General features: G+C 41.0%; 1 protein-coding gene across 2 annotated transcripts; it reads right to left on the bottom strand.

Moving 5' to 3' along the window:
• Positions 1-274: 274 nt before the first annotated feature.
• tbc1d23 (TBC1 domain family, member 23) lies at positions 275-16,124 on the bottom strand. Of its 2 annotated transcripts, XM_039810496.1 has the most exons (19): positions 15,995-16,124; positions 14,540-14,651; positions 12,332-12,437; positions 10,978-11,182; positions 9,222-9,345; positions 8,988-9,112; positions 8,841-8,887; positions 8,650-8,753; positions 8,369-8,491; positions 8,201-8,293; positions 6,780-6,950; positions 6,594-6,636; positions 5,002-5,108; positions 4,708-4,850; positions 3,554-3,598; positions 1,899-1,987; positions 1,636-1,771; positions 1,216-1,410; positions 275-866 (listed from the first exon to the last, which is right to left on the bottom strand). In XM_039810496.1, exons 1-19 carry the CDS (start codon positions 16,030-16,032, stop codon positions 782-784), a joined length of 2,091 nt encoding a protein of 696 aa, XP_039666430.1. In that variant the 5' UTR covers positions 16,033-16,124; the 3' UTR covers positions 275-781. The 2 variants fall into 2 exon arrangements, with proteins under 2 accessions (XP_039666430.1, XP_039666431.1); XM_039810497.1 differs by lacking the exon at positions 3,554-3,598.
• Positions 16,125-16,398: the final 274 nt, after the last annotated feature.

Here is a 16,398-nt window from a genome sequence, read left to right as displayed (position 1 = left end):
CTTACTCTAAACAGAAAGGATACTTCAAAACGTGAGCTGGCTTAGAAGCCAGTTTTAAGTTTAAGCATATTCTAACCATCAGGATATGCTTTCAAAATGACATTGCAAAGGTCTGAGCTGATATAGAGCAGTTTAAACATTATATATACATATCACATATTTATAAACATCCTCAAATAATTTCTATTTAAGGCGGCCTGCTGGAAAATCAAGTTATCAAAACAGTTGTCGGGTTTCCTAACGCAACCCGACTCGTGCATGTGAGCAATGCTTTTTTGAGGGGGTCTGAGAGGGAAACTAAAAGACATGACTGAGCTGCAATACTGTTCCCTACAAAACAGCTGGGTCAGAACTGAGATGCTTTAAGTGGAAAGGAAAAGGTCGGTCATGTAGTGATTAAAGAGCTCGGTCAGTACGCTACCTTAAGGCCAGAGGGAAGTTTGCCAAAGTAGAATTGTAGATCCCATGTTTTATCAATGATTAAGAAAAACATACAGTACAACCAATATTGTTTTTTTAACTTAGTGAAAGAGAATGGTTGGACGACCGTGGAGCACCTAAGTATTTCAACACTCACAGCCTGTGCCACAGGCCCCGCAGCCAGCAGTGTGCCCGCCATGTCCCAAACACAGACACACAGGGCTTCACAGTCAACACTGCACTGGTGTGTCCAGCAGGGAGGACACCCGAGGGAGAGCGGGACAAGGTTTCACTCTCGGCAGACAGAGACTCTGGTTACAGTTTGTGTTACAGCTGGCCGTCACGACCCCGCCGTCTCCCTTTACGAGCTCTCCAGAGCATCTAGGACTTTCATGATCTGCTGCTTAATGACTTTGGTGGCATCGCCTGCGTTGGGTATCAAATATCTGACAGGAGGCAAAACAGAGGAAACAGGAGTGAAATGAACAAATAACTACCAACAAACAATCTCTGTCAAGCTTCTGTCAAAGAGTTTCATAATCATAATAAAGTTTTAATATCCTAAAAGAATGAATAGAGATCTAATTAAGGCTGTTGCATTTGATCTTCCGGAATCATCTCTAAATGTGCCCTATACAAATGTGTTCATTTTGGGGGGTACGCTTATTTGCTTTCTTACCGAGAGTTAGATAAAAAAATTCCTAACACTTTTGTGGCACTAGTATGTCTGAAAAAAAAATTAGCAAGTTTCAAATTACAGTTTGAGATTTGAAATCTGCGTTTGTAGACAAGCACCTTTCGACTGCTGATATCTCCACTCCAGCTGAGTTGTTGCTGCCAAACTTGAATGTAATCAGTTCTGGGTGCTTCTTTTTGGATGTGATCTTCACCACAGAGTTCAGTGCTTGTCTGGATTGGATGTAGGCAAAGCCTTTCCTCGAGGCGATCTCCCGGAGGCAGTACATGTGAGTCGCTGTGATCAACAAGTGGCTGAAAAGAACAGCAGATTGACAGAGTCAGTGTTACCATTCGCGGATTCCTGGCATGCTTCTTGTTCATTTTTAGGGAAGTGGGGATTAGTCACGTTTAAAATGCAACTTCCCCTTTTAGTTTCCAACCTTCGACAGCCGTGATAGCTGGGAAGGATGGGTGTCAGGGGGTCATGTGAAGAATATTCTTAGACACTTTAGTAAATTCATTCGGCCAGCAACTCACCTGGGGAACATGTGGCCAGTTTCTTTGACCTCATTACATGGAATGTGATGCTTTACATCTGGTTTATTTGTCCAGGTTTGAATGTTGACAATCTCCTTCCTGTCGTCGTCTGACATGGATGAGCTGTCGATCTCATCTGTGAGGTAAATGCATAAGTTGTTTTTCAAAATAAAAAAAGTCACATTATTTAAATAGATTTAGTTTAGAGGCATCCAACAGCAACCTTTTTATTTCCCCTGTAGCTACATTCAATGGGAGTTTACCTGTATCATACTCCTCCTCGTCACCAATACTGAAAACAGGCTTCACCCCCCGGTAAGGTTTTCCGACGTGGTCGCTGCTGCTCACGTGCCTAGAGATGGAAAACAACAGGGCAACTTAGAGCGTCACATCAGCACTGAGTGAAGGCTGTGAGGATACATAATGTAATAATGCCTGTGATGAAAAGTCACACTGATTACAAATAACAGCAAGGTAGCACACACAGCGATGGCATGAAGACCTCCTTAGCCCACTACTGCCAGGTTATGCTGTTAAATATAAAGAAAGAGGTTAAATGAGACATTTATACTCCGGAAGAGCTAGATATAGTTAGTGTATGATATGCAGGGATATTTGCAGCAAAACATATGGGTTATTTAGATGTTTTTATAGTGGATTCTGCATATGAAATGGAAAGACAGAGTGTTAAGTGCATCTCCAAGCAAACAGCAGTGACACTAAGGTTTAGGGCTGCACAACATATAATTTTTTTATAGTCATCGAAATACCAACTGGCGCAAGAAACACATTGCATAGGCAGCAACGTATCGCGATAGAGAAAGATTTTGTTTTGTTAGTTGTTAGAATTTATCAGTAGAAAACTGCACTTGAAAGTGTAAATGTCATTCCTTTTTTAGTGGTACCTTTTAGGTTTAATTCAATGTTCAATTTCTTCAGTAAAAGAATGTTAGAAATGACTTCATTTATTTGTTTTAAATTCAACAAGCAATTTGTTGTATTTAAGCAGAATACTGAAGCAGTAGAAATGCAGAACCGAGTACACTTTAATTGTTAAATTATCGCAAGTAATATCGTTAACGCACCGACCGGTGAAGGCGAGGCGGCAAACTGGTAATGATCCTTCCGCAGGTTCACCTACAGAAACCTTGTTACGACTTTTACTTCCTCTAGATAGTCAAGTTTGATCGTCTTCTCGGCGCTCCGCAAGGGCCATGACCGACTCCGGCGGGGCCGATCCGAGGACCTCACTAAACCAATCGGTAGTAGCGACGGGTGGAGTGTACAAAGGGCAGGGACTTAATCAACACAAGCTTATGACCCGCGCTTACTGGAAATTCCTCATTCATGGGAAATATTGCGATCCCCATCACAAGTGGGGTTCAGTGGGTTACCCACGCCTCTCGGCGAAGGGTAGACACACGCTGATCCACTCAGTGTGGCGCGCGTGCAGCCCCAGACATCTAAGGGCATCACAGACCTGTTATTGCTCAATCTCGTGTGGCTGAACGACACTTGGCCCTCTAAGAAGTTGGACGCCGACTGCATCGTAATAACATTCTCGCATATCGCATATTTTCCTCGTATCGTGCAGCCCTACTAAAGGTTCTACCTATAACACCTCAGTTATTCAGACGACGGCCTCAGTGAGTTGTGGATGTAAAGATGCTTCTTGAAAGGCCACAGCAGCTTCAGTAGTGCCGACTAAACAGCAGTGCTGAATGTTGTTAGTGAAAGCATGAAGACAGATCTGGAACTTCTGGTACGTGTAGTGCCGTTACATGAGTGAGCGGCGTGGGCAGAGATGCTGATATACTACGCATGCGTTAATGTGAAACAGGTTAACTCTCCTACAATCCCGCGCACTGGTGCAGGTCTACAGCCAGTGGGCATGCTGGTGATATCATGGAGCTCTTACCGATCTGGAATCACCTTCTCTGGCCAGGGCAGATTGAAAGACATTCTAGCATGGAATAAGGCACAAGGTATGGTAAACTTAAATTTGAAAAAAATAAAAAATAAATAAAAAGTTGCAAAACTAAAATGTCAGTTTACAGTTATCAAATGACCACAGTTGTCTGATTTGATTAGTCTAGCTGCTGTTCATCAGTCCAGTGTGATAGTTAGTTACAGACTAGATAGTTCACACCTGATATCTGACTCAACGGATGTACAGTGCTCAGCATAAGTGAATACACCCATTATAAAAGTTGACTAAAAAGAGGAATTAAAAAAAAAATCATCTTTTGAAAATTTATCTTAATGCCTTAATTAAAAAAATGAGGAAAAATCCAACCTTTAAAAAGGACCCTTTTCTTTGTGATTGAATAATGTATAATGTAAAAATATGCCTGCCTCTATGGGAATTGAACATAGGGGTGTACTCACTTCTGTATTTTAAGGAAGAACATTTATTTATTTACGATACATTATTCATTCACAAAGAAAATTGGTGTCCTTAAAGGTTGGACTTCTCCTAATTTTTTTAATTAAGGCATTAAGATCAATTTCCAAAAGACGATTTTTTTATTCTTCTTTTTTGTCAACTTTAGCATGGGTGTATTCACTTATGCTGAGCACTATACATTGCTGGGATAAAGCCATAAAGACATCCGGCGTATCTCTCACACGCTTGATTACCCTCCCCTCTTGCGTTCTGCGCCATCAGGGCTTAGTGCCGGACGGTTGGGATTGGTTTGAAGAAATACAAACAAGCCAGAGAGTTTCTTCCGCTATCCCAGAATAGATAGGAGGTGTAGCCAGACCATAATGGAGTATTGCTGACACAACAATAGGTGTGGTAATGCAAGACTATGTCAGGTTTAAACATGTATCAAACCCTAAAAACAAATAGCACCTAATAAATTTGTTTTCTGGATTGAGTGATTTCATTGTTTTGTTCTTATTTTTTTTGTGAGAGGAATGATACATTTGAAATCTTGACACATTAAATTGAGGCCTTACAATTTAAAATTGTAGAAAAATTATAAACCCCTAAAAATGAAGAAGCAAAGTATAAGAGTGGGCTGTAGTGTGTGTTTGAGGGATGTAGAGGAGGAACTAGGAGCTCACCTGTCTACAGGGGTGGAGGTGTTCTCGATGAAGCTGATCATCTTCTCCTTTACGTTCACTGACTTGGACTTGAGAGCAAATGTCATTTTGTTGACCAAAGACTTGACGCCTTTGCCGTCTCCAGGGCTACTTAGTGACTCTCCCTGTATCAGGAAAAAAAAGATTATCTGTTTGAACAAGTAAAACTTTATTCAAATGCATGTCCAACGTGGAGCTAAAGACAAACTGGCAACATATTGCCTCAGTGAGTCAAAGTACTAATTTGTGCGTTCACAAATGTTTCTGACCACTTACATCGGCAGAGCTGAGGCTGCTGTGAGATCCGGACGTGCTGACGATCCAGTGGATGTACGAAGAGTCGAGACCCTCAATATTCATGTCTACCAGATGCTTTTGGAGGGCTGAAATCCACACAAATCTCAGTGAGTTTTTTTGTTTACTTCTCACTAATATTAAACCTGCATTTGTGACCAGGGGCCAGATATATAAACGATGTGTTCGCACTAGGGTTGTGCCGATGGACGATATCATCGTCCATTGTGATGGTTGACCGGCATCACGATGGAGAGACGCCATCGTGATGCCACGCCCCTCACTCTGTCAGACAAACGCTACCTGGACTAGTAATGCATCAGCATGCGGTAACCATGCTCTGCGCCTCGGCTTGGACACAGCTGTCTCGAGCGAGAGAGAAAAAAGTGTTAATGTGGAACGCTATCACACTTTCCTTTATCCCCTCATTGGACTAACTTTGTGGATACTACTGTGTGCGTGCATCAGTAAGTAAGTCTGATGACGATGTTATGTAGGATTTATGAATGTACGTTAGCATCAGTAGGCTAATTCACGAGGGTGCTATTTAATGTGTGAGCTAATACTGCGCATCTGTTCATGTGCAGAGTTATGTTTCAGTTTATTGAATGCGTTATTCCGTGCTAACATAACCGAGAATGTACTTTAAACTCAGTAATGGTATATTAGGTTATTACTGTCGCTCTGTTAAAAGGCAAACGTTCCACTTTACTGTCGTTAAGCAGATCACGGACATCTGATTGAGTCTAGACTTACGGCACTGTAGTTAAGTAGGTCAAGTTGTTATTTACTGCCCCTATCAGCGCCAGCATTTAATACTGTCTATTTACAGAGGGCATTTAAATGTATGTCAGATTGTTTCTATGTTAATTGTTAGCCCATAGTAGTAGAAACTAATATTTATGTAAAAAAGAACCCCCCCCCCGACAATGACGATATCATCGTCCATCAAAACGTTTTACTGTAAACATCGTCAACTGCCAATTTAGGGGACATCGCCCAACCCTAGTTCGCACAAAAAAGATGCATACTCCACTTCCTATGCATAAACTGGTATTAATAACAGAAGAGTGTGTGGTGAGAATGTGAGTTTCTAACTAATACATCAGAGCATGTGTACATGTTTTCTTTAACGTGGAGATGAAACACAAGGTGAAAGACGTAATCTTGTTTAGGTTATTTTTTAGTCTTTATAGCAATTTGTATGTCGATACTTTATTTCAATAAATTACTTTATACATTCTTTTACTTTTTCTTTGACATCGTGGGGATCATTTTATTTGCCTATATTGATGTTCTTCTCATCTCATCATTTAACATGAAACACTTTATAAAGTCTGTTTTGATATGAGTGCTGATAATGACAGCTGCTCGGTGAGAGTGGAAATGAGGCTTATGCACCCAGTTCCACAAGGTTAGGAAGTTATAAAACAGAACCAGGCATACTCACAGCTTTATAATTCTGATGAAAAGAAAAAGTGGATATTTCGGTCTGTGTGTGTACAGTGTTTTAGTTGTGAATCTGCACAGTTTAATGGTTCTGGCACCAGGGGTCTCAGTATTCTCATACTCACCCATGAAACCTCCTTTAGCAATGCTGACATATTCTTTGTTTTTCTGTAACAGAAAACCTTTAATTAGCTAAAATGTTAGCAAGGAACACATACATAGGGAACACACATCGTTACATGATCTGTATTTCCCAAACAGGAGGCAAATCACACTGCAGCAATGATGTTAATTCTTTACATGTCCCTCACCTGCAGGAAATGGGCCAACACCATGTTCATGTACATGTCCTCCTCCTCCCTACCGCTGCCCATGAAGCACAGGTGCTCTCCGCTGGCAATGGAGCCCGACTCTAAAGACTGCTTCTGAGCCTCCAACAGGGACTTCACAGATAGAGCAAACTCAGAGGGGGTCTGGAGCATCTGTGAGAACAAAAGAAAACACGTTTATTACTCCGTTATTAGGGATGTCACGATCAGCATCTTTGACGCCCCCCCGATCCGATTTTAATATCGAGTATCTGCCGAAAACGAGTCCCAATCCAATACTTGTGGTTGCTCAGATAATAGAGCTGCACACCGTTTTTGTTGTTTACACAAATAACTAAGTAAACAAAGTAACTCAAATAGTTAAGCTTAATACATTTAACTTAGTGCAGCAAATGAGTCTTTTCTCTCAACAGCAAAACAGCTCTCTAGGGATAGGGACTAGTGGTGCAACGGATCATCATTGATCCGTGATCCGTTTGGATAAATATCTTCGGTTCGGCACACACGTGATCCGCGGATTGATTTCTGAAAAAAAAAAAAAAAAAGTTGTGCGCATGTTCAGTCCCTACACAGCGTGGTCATGGTGAGCGGAGGAACGGAGGAGCTTGAACGGCCCGCGTCATTTAAATCCCCTGTATGGGAGCATTTTGGCTTCAATGTCAAATATAATGATGAAGGAAAGAGGTTAGTGGATAAAACCGTGACGGTGCGTAGGCACTGTGGCACAAGAAAGCCATATGACAGTGGAAGCACGTCAAGCTATACGCATTTGAAACGACATCACCCCGGTGTTTCACTGACAGGATGTGAAACGAAAGCTGCTCAACAACCGCTTATTAATCACCGCAGCATTTAAGGCAGCCCCTTGTTTCACAATCAGACCGGGCTAAAGCCATCACAAATGCTATCGGTGCGTTTATAGGTGCAGACGCTGAGGCCATATTCGGTTGTGCAAAACGAGGGCTTTAAACACAAGCTGAAAGTGCTTGAGCCCCGTTCACGACAACCCGCGGGACCGGATAGCTATGTGACGATAACCGCTCACTTCATCACAGCAGACTGGGAGATGAGAAGTCCGGTGCTGCAGACACGCCCCTCACGGAGTTCACAAGCACTCATCCTTTGGGCGCTTAGTGTACGAAGCAGTGGAGGAATGGAAGATAAAGAGGCCCAGTACTAGTAATATCACAGTCACAACTGAGAATGCCAAAAATCAAATAAATGCAGTGAGTGAGGCAGGATTTTTTATTTGTCTTGTCTTTTTTTATTTTTTTTGCTGATCCGAGAAATGATCCGATCCGTGAGTTTTTTGATCCGTTGCACCTCTAATAGGGACAACCCTATCCGTAATAATTCATACACTCCATACATTTCAACACAGAATCAATATGGTCTACCCTCACCAGGTCGGAGTCCAGGTGGAAGGCCGTGGACAGGTGCCCAGCATTGTACTGCTCTGCAGGCCGACAATCCACCACAAAGAAACGTACCCCGTCCTGGAAATAAAATCCATTATTATCACATTCATCTTCTCTTTCTTTCTCCCACATGGCTAAGTGAGTGTTACCGACCTGCTGCAGCTGGTTGGCCTGCAGGATCTCAGGGACAGACACAGGGAGACACAGTGCCTGACTCAGGTCAGTGTCCTCTTCTTTCAGAGCCACCAGGCTGCTACCAAACAGATTCTGGTTCATCTACCAGGGCAGGGCAAAGCAAACACACAATGGCTTTGAAACAATGACTTCTCTTGTGCAGCTGCCTTTGTCTCTTTGTTAGCGGTCTCATCACAGTCTTGGTTCAGCTCAGCACTACTCTGTGTCGATCAAACACAAACACATACATAGTGCCTTACCTTTCTGAGAGACAGAGGGGTCTTGCTCTGGTAATACTGGGCCAGAGAAAACAAATCTTCAATGTCCTCCGATTCCAGGTGAGAAGGAGACGCTTCCAGCATTTCTGTGACAAAGAAAGTCTCGGTTAACTCCGGTGTTTAACAAGCGATTAAATAAATGTGTAAATAAAATGGCAGCAAGTCAAACTTACTGATGATGTCCTCTTTGCTGCCTCCTTCGTCTGAAAGGATGGCTTCCCTAAGGGTAAATCCAACAAAGACAAATCAAAACTTACATTTAAGGTTAGTTATGTTGGTATGATCATGTATCTGTGTAGCTTCCACTAGCGGTTGCCTACTTGGCATTGACGAGGATGATGAGCATGAGGAAGAAGATGAGGAAGGGGTCGGCCTGCCGGAGGTAGCAGTCCCACACAGCCTGGGTGACGTCTGGAGGGCAGTGGCTGGAAAACAGACTTCCCATCTATGGAGGAAATACAAACGCGCACAAAGACACGTACAGTAGTTCAGACGTGGTCGGAATCACTGGGCAATAACATGTCAGAATGACACGGACTGAAGACAGAACATACCCAGTTGATGGCGTAGGAGTCAGGTGTGATCTTTTTGGTGTCCAGGAAGGAGCAGAGCTCTGGCTCATGGTACTGCAGCAGTAGTCTGTACAGGTGGAAGGGCCGGCCGTTTGGCACGCAGTCCCTGAAATGGACATAATTCAACGTTTAAATTCAATAAAATTTTATTTATAGTATCAAATTTTATTTAATTAGTTTATTTGTCAGGGACAATGTACAAAATACATTAATCTTACGAAAAGATGTTTTGTACCAGAGTTAGCTAATGCTAGTTTCCATCTGCAGTCCCCGGGCAGGTGCACACAATATTAAAACATTACATTACAAATAACTGTCAGCAGTACTAACAAATACATGCAAGATTAGTTAAACACTAATCAGATATTTAAATGAAAAACTAATCAAAAAACCATCACAGCCTAAAATATATACAATATAGTCAAAAACATTTACTTCAATATTACATTTGTAAACTTTTAAGTGTGCTGATGCTCACATTGGTGGTTATCGAGGATGTATTTCTTTAAGTTTCGAGAGAAATTATTCAAATCTACAGACAACTTTGCCTGGGAGTTGATTCCATTGTTTAATGGTTTTAAATGAGAAGGCTGTCAAAAGGCATTAAAATACATAAAAGATGCTTCAATTGTCAAACTATTCCTAATGTGTCTAAAGATAGAGATATTATATTTAATAGAATTACACATTCTTTTAATATGTTTTTTAAAACTTAGAGTTTGGTCCAAATGGACACCTAGATATTTTATCTCTGTCACAATGTTAATTTTTTGTCCATTAAAAAAGATGTTAGGCATATCTTTAACTTTGTTGGACTTAGAAAAATACATTCCAACAGTTTTTTCAATATTTAGTGTTAAGCAAGAAGATTTAAGCCAATTACTTATTTTGTCCATGGCTGAGGACAGTTTAGTGGCTACTTGCTCCATATCCCTCTAACAAGAGTTATCTCAAGACGCTTTACATAAAGAGTAGGTCTAGACCACACTATAATTTATAACTAACGTCTCCATGTGCTGTCTATTAGTAAGAGGAATGTAGTCCTTCATTGCCAGACCTATCTCCACAGCACTGCGGAGGAGGGTCTGCCAACAGGAGCATAAAACTCCGGGAAAGGAGAAAAGATGGTCAGGGGTTGTTTGCATTTCTTTAAACCAATCACAATCGTCTTGGGTGGCGCTAAGCTCCGGACGCAGCGACAATGAATCTGTAAAATGGTCTGAAGAAGGAACTTGTTTTGGTGGAACATTTGCACACCGCAAAAGAAAACACCACATACAATATTAAATGAAGTTAACTTTTCACACAATACAGTAATGTGAGCTATTTAAATTAGCTGATACATGGTTAAACCTCATTTGTTCTTACCAGTGTAGCACCGTGTGTATTTTGTCCATTGCAAATCTCACCAATAGGCCCTAAAACGTCCCAGTTAGAAAGGAAATGCCATAAACGTATTCTTTCATATTCTCAATCATTCCCCGAACGAACCAAGCAGGCCTGCCTTGTAGCCAAATCGATAAAAATTTTCCTTAAACTTGCCATTTTCATCGTGTGACGTTGCTCAGAGGCTTCGGTTAATGTTGTTCGATCTGACGGAGTTTAAAGTTAACACAAAGTAAGCGAAAGGGAGGGACATCTGGCAGAACTTCAGGTAACACCGGAACTAACCGGTAAATTAACCTTTGTTGATATAGACTAGGTGGAATGTAAAGGATTGTTAAAAGCAACAGCTCACCTGGGGATGTATTTGTTCATGACAGCGTAGAAGCAGTTGTAGAGGTCGCTGCGGGGAAGCTGAAGCCCCAGCAGTGGTTTAAGCAGGTGCGGCCAGCTCAGCTCTGGGGTGAAGGAAATGTTGCGGGACTTGCAGTAGAAAGTGATGACTGACTCAACGTCAGACACCATATCACGTCTCTCTTCCTCCGATACTTTCAGCTGGTCTAAAAATGGGAAACAATGCAGATTGTGCCTTAGAAACCCTTTTTATTAGAAACATCACAAACCAAAGTTGCCACCCACATTCAAAAACAAGAAGCAGAGAAACAGAATGTACACGTGTAAGTCATAGGTTTAGCCCTACTATTAAATAATATATGAAAAGAGCACTTTTTCTGTATGCCAAGCTTTTCTGGCCATCACTCGTACAAGAGGCTTTCTATTTTGAGCACTAGATATTGTTTGTGTACCAGATCTTGTTGTCAACTTGTCAGAAGAGAAGACTAATAAAAGGCATTTGTTCTTCTGAAATCCTGACGTTCTACTTCAGATACTGGCAGACCCAAAATTAACACAACCCTGTCTTTTTCTCTCCCGCTGCTTCGTGAGTGAGTGAGTAACTTAAAAGAGCACTCCACCGATTAAGCATTACTCTCCTTTAACACTATGGGATTAACGATAGACCGTTAAAAAAGGATTAAAAATCCATGCAGCAGAATCAGAGATTCGGTTTATTAATTTCATACATTCTTGTTGTTCGTCTAAACCTGGCACCTACATTAACCACAATGCAACTCGATCGGAAACAGTTCGTCAGAGATCCAGGTGTGTTATGCTAGTAGCGGCTAATGTAGCTGCTAGCCTCAAGCAGAGATGAGGACGGGGGCTACACAGGTCTGGTAAACTCACTTCTTTCTGACTCCACACCCCCAGATTTTTTTTCATTTTCAAACTTGACTCAAGTGACATCACATGAGGCAATAAAAGAAAAAAGCTTTATACAGTAAACAAACTTTTGATGTGTGAAATCAGGAGTTCCGCATTAAAGTAAATGACACAAACCAGATCATCTCCATGTAGTTTTCACTCAGGGCTAATCCTCTTCTAAATAATCAACACCCTAGAAATATTGACTCAATAATAATTGTATTATTACTACTATTTTGTACTTGGACTTTCTCATACCTTATGGCTTGGTTAAATTATGTCTGATACCTTTCATGTTGAGGGGAATTCCCGTCCTGGGCCTGCACAAACTGCTAGTTGCTGAATTCATCCTGTTCATTGTTTGGTGCTGACTATGTACTTTTACTGCAGTAATTCCTAAATCCAAGGATTGTTTCAAGGAATTACGGGCACATTCTTTTACTCACCAATCAGCTGTTGACTGCGGTTGTGAATGAGGGTCTGTTCTGGTAAATCGAGGACGCCGTCCCAGGGAGACAGGCTGTCTCCTTTTCCAGAGACATTTAGAGCGATCTGCCGACACAAAACAAGAAATCACTGCTCAACACGCAGCTAGGAAGTGATGAAAGGACACTTAATAGAACACGTCATAGACAGACGGATCGGTAATCGGGGACTCGACTGCTGCTCCATTAATAAACAACTAATCTACAGAGATATAGCTGTATGGCTTGATTTATGAATTTGTTATATTTAGAGACAAACGCAAAGCAATCTCTGCAACCCTAGTAATATCGTTTTTATTTATTTAAATCTAGCCTTAGTCATTTACCAGATGAGAATGATTACAAGCTATGCTACACCATCTGTAAGAGTTGATTGTTTAGGTACAATGCATCACATGTTGATGTACACAGGAATAGTTGCAATTACAAACACATTAGACAGATAGATAGATTCAAGATTACAACAGATTAACAAATCAGAAGATGCTGGATGGTACTCTTGGCAAAATGGTACTATGATTCATACAAACTCAACACAAACCAAGATGTTAAAACATTAGGATATGTCCTTCAGGTTAGACAGTGTCAACATTATAGCCAATGACACCAGACAACACTTGCATCTTTTTTATTGGGCATTGCTTGTGTCTGCTATTTGTAAGTAAAAAGATAATCTTGCCAGGCCAATAGCTTGCCAGATTTTTTGAATGAATATAAATGGGCTAATAACAATAGTACCACTCAACTTTCGGCCCAGTCTTTCCCTTTAAAATGTGTCCCAACTGTATCTATTCATCTCGTACAATTTAACAACTCCATCAGTCTGTAAATAAATGGGAGAATGAAGGTTTGGCGAATCATTGCTCCTAAATTGCCAAGTTAATGCACGCTCCATTCCAGTTGGTGACGTGATGCCTGTTTGTGGCCAAGCAGCAAAAAAAAACAAAAAACCTTGTTCCAAAACTAAAGAAGAAGAGGAGGAGGAGGAAGCATGATAACTTATAGCGTCATGGAAGCACCTGGTGCAGGCTCTGCCGCCATGGTAACTAATTCATGGTGTTGAATAATGGCCAGAAAAGCGTTTTGCAGAACATTATGATGTCACAGTGAAGTTGCCCTTTTAAATATTAATTGTCATCACATCATGTTATACTATTAGACATTTGTGTGAAATGTATGCTGTCATAAGTAGAGTAGGAATTATTGAGTTATGGCCAAAAACGTCACAGTAACATTGACATTTGACCTCCAAAATCGAAATCACTTCATCCTTGAGTCCAATGTGAACTTTTGTGCCAAATTTGAAGAAATTCCCTCAAGGTGTTCCTGAGATATCACGATCACAAGAACGGGAAGAACAGCCCGAAAACATAATGCCTCTGGCAACGGCTGTCACCAGCGTGGAAGCCTAAAAATATGTCGCTGGTATGTGGTTTCAAACAGAACTGACGCCTTAACTGTGGGTGTGCCACAAAGACCTTTACATTGTTAGATACTGGTCTTTCCTGTCTGTTGACTTGTGTCTATGACGAGAGTAATTCCTTTACATCATGTGGACTCTAATAGCAGAAGCATTACTGACTTCAATTCAAAACACAAAACACAGACAGCACAATTTTTTGTACATTGCTACTAATCAACTTTTACAATAACGTGTTTTAAACTACAGGGACAGTCATTATAAGCAGTCCATATTGACGACGTTTCACTTCCGGGATTGTTCAGGTGCTGCCGGAAATTCAGCCGGATGTTCGTCACCGTCCTCTTCCTTTGTGTTGGCGTTCTAACCTCCGGTGGATTTGTGAGGACTATGGTTAACTGCTCCTCAGATCTCTGCAGGGTAAATCCAGACAGCTAGCTAGACTATCTGTCCAATCTGAGTTTTCTGTTGCACGACTAAAACTACTTTTGAACGTACACGTGTTCCACCAAAACAAGCTCCTTCCTAAGACTATTTTGCAATGGCACCGTGGTTCCGTCAGGCACTTAACGAAGAAGAAATGCCAATAAACCATAGCACGTTTTTCTCCGAATGCTGGGTGGACTAGCCAGACCTTCCTCTGCAGCGCTGTGAAGGAAGGTCTTGAGACTACATTAGAAGTGATACTGCTTTTTGTAATTGGTGGTCAGCTTCAGCGTGTGTGGACTGACTCCTGTCATGAGTCTCACCTTCCACATCTTGGCCCTATGTTGAGCTGAATGCTCCTGGACCTGGATGATGCCTCTCTCCATCTCCATGTCAGAGCTGCCCGAGTCCAGAGCCTCAGCTAGATCCTGGTCCCTGAAGAGGCACGAACAGCACACACAATGACAAAAGTTAACAGATCAAGCAAAGCATAAATGTTCATAAAAACAAAGATATGATTTCTTATGTGTGACATGTATTACTGGTTTCAAAATGACCCTTCTTTGTAATAACTTATTTGCAGTCATATCTATTTAAAATACTGTGTGAATCATGATATATTTTTTGTGCTGTAATGATTAGTGGTTTTATTAGGTAATTGAGTATTTAAACTTTGATTATTTTGACAATCAATAATTTGAGCCACTTTTCAATTTAAATTACCAAACATTGAATGTTTATAATTCTCAGTCGGACATCAGCAATTTTCCGCCATCACTTTGGTCTATGGCAACCTGTACTGAGCACTTGTAATTATGTTATAAACATTTTGGTTACAAAATGTCAATAAGATAAGGGTATACGTGCAGTTTAATGTCCCAAATTTCCCACACAATGTCCTTAATTAATTATGAACCTGCTAAACCACCTGTACTACCCTAACCTGTCTCAAATAAGACACTCATCAGTTGGGACACTCAGTTTTTGGAGAAAAAAATTTGGGACACTAAACTGCACGTATACCATTTAACCATTAGTTCCAACCAATGTAATTGTTGTTCTAAAAATACCACCACAACGAAATGACACAGTGAATATTAACAGGTGATTTTCCATTCCAGGCAGATATCACGACACATAAAGATAACGTTATGGGAATCAATATATGATGGCATTTATCTCCATACGCCCCGCTCGTTGAGTCTTGACAAGTCCAATGCTTACTGACAATTGCACAATGTCTTTATTATGTAATACAATTTAATGATATTGCACATATAGCTGGCTAAAGTGCGAGGAACAAACTGGAGCTAAATTTAGGGCAACGGTTGTGTTCTGGTTAAAGGGAAGCAGAAGTCGACAAATACCGGCTATCTAGCTAGTTATTGTTAGCTTGCTGGCTAACACGCTTTGCCTATAAACTTGTCAATGCGAGAAAGAAAGTGATGATACTATAAATACTTTGACGGGTCTTTCTGAAAAGCTCTTTGAGTTATTTGTGTCCGACATAACGACTGGGCTGCTAATTTATCAGAACCAACTTGGCTAGCTAGCTAGCTAATTAACATTAACGTTAGCTAGCCGCCGAGCAGTAACGGTAACGTATCAAACTGGTTAACGTTACAGGTTAGCATCCACCGTCAGCAGAACAGATTAACTACGCAAGCTCATGTTTAGTTACTAGCTATACATCAAATACTGTCAGAGGAAACCCACACTATTGTTTGACAATCGAAAAAAAACGTCTCTTATATTAGTCCGACAACAAATAGTCTCACCAGCTGCCCTGAAGAGCTTCGTCTACGGTATCCGCCATTGTTGTGACGGGGACACGTCAAATGCCGTCAACACGGCCGACGTGTCGTTCAACGCTAAAGAGCAACTGCGATTGTTAATATATAATCAGAGAGGATCTTTGATATAATACATCCATGGGATTGTCTTGTGGCTGCAACCAATCGCCCTGGTTCGGATGTCAACTCTTAAAGCTTTTATGTGTGGCGCTTGACAATGAACCAGCTATACATAAGACTATAATCTTCATTTCAATATTTGTGAGCGTGATACGTTTTTAACAGATAAACTTTTTCACAAGAGCTAATGTCTTCTACATTTGACATACTACCTCTTTTAATATCAAATATTCCTTTTTAATGAGCCAGTAGGTGCTGTATACTGTTTA

This window comes from Perca fluviatilis, chromosome 9 (genome assembly GCF_010015445.1).
Source record: "Perca fluviatilis chromosome 9, GENO_Pfluv_1.0, whole genome shotgun sequence".
Classification (NCBI taxonomy): Eukaryota; Metazoa; Chordata; class Actinopteri; order Perciformes; family Percidae; genus Perca; species Perca fluviatilis.
Note: the sequence above shows the minus strand (reverse complement) of the source record. Positions and strands in the feature narration are given on the sequence as shown.

Excerpts from the sequence above, each read along its gene's own strand:
- tbc1d23 (XM_039810496.1), bottom strand. The coding sequence starts at position 16,032 with ATGGCGGATACCGTAGACGAAGCTCTTCAGGGCAGCTG. Across the intron at positions 11,183-12,331 it reads CCGCAGTCAACAGCTGATTG|ACCAGCTGAAAGTATCGGAG; the intron begins GTGAGTAAAAGA and ends TCCCATTTTTAG. Across the intron at positions 9,113-9,221 it reads ACTCCTACGCCATCAACTGG|ATGGGAAGTCTGTTTTCCAG; the intron begins GTATGTTCTGTC and ends TTTCCTCCATAG.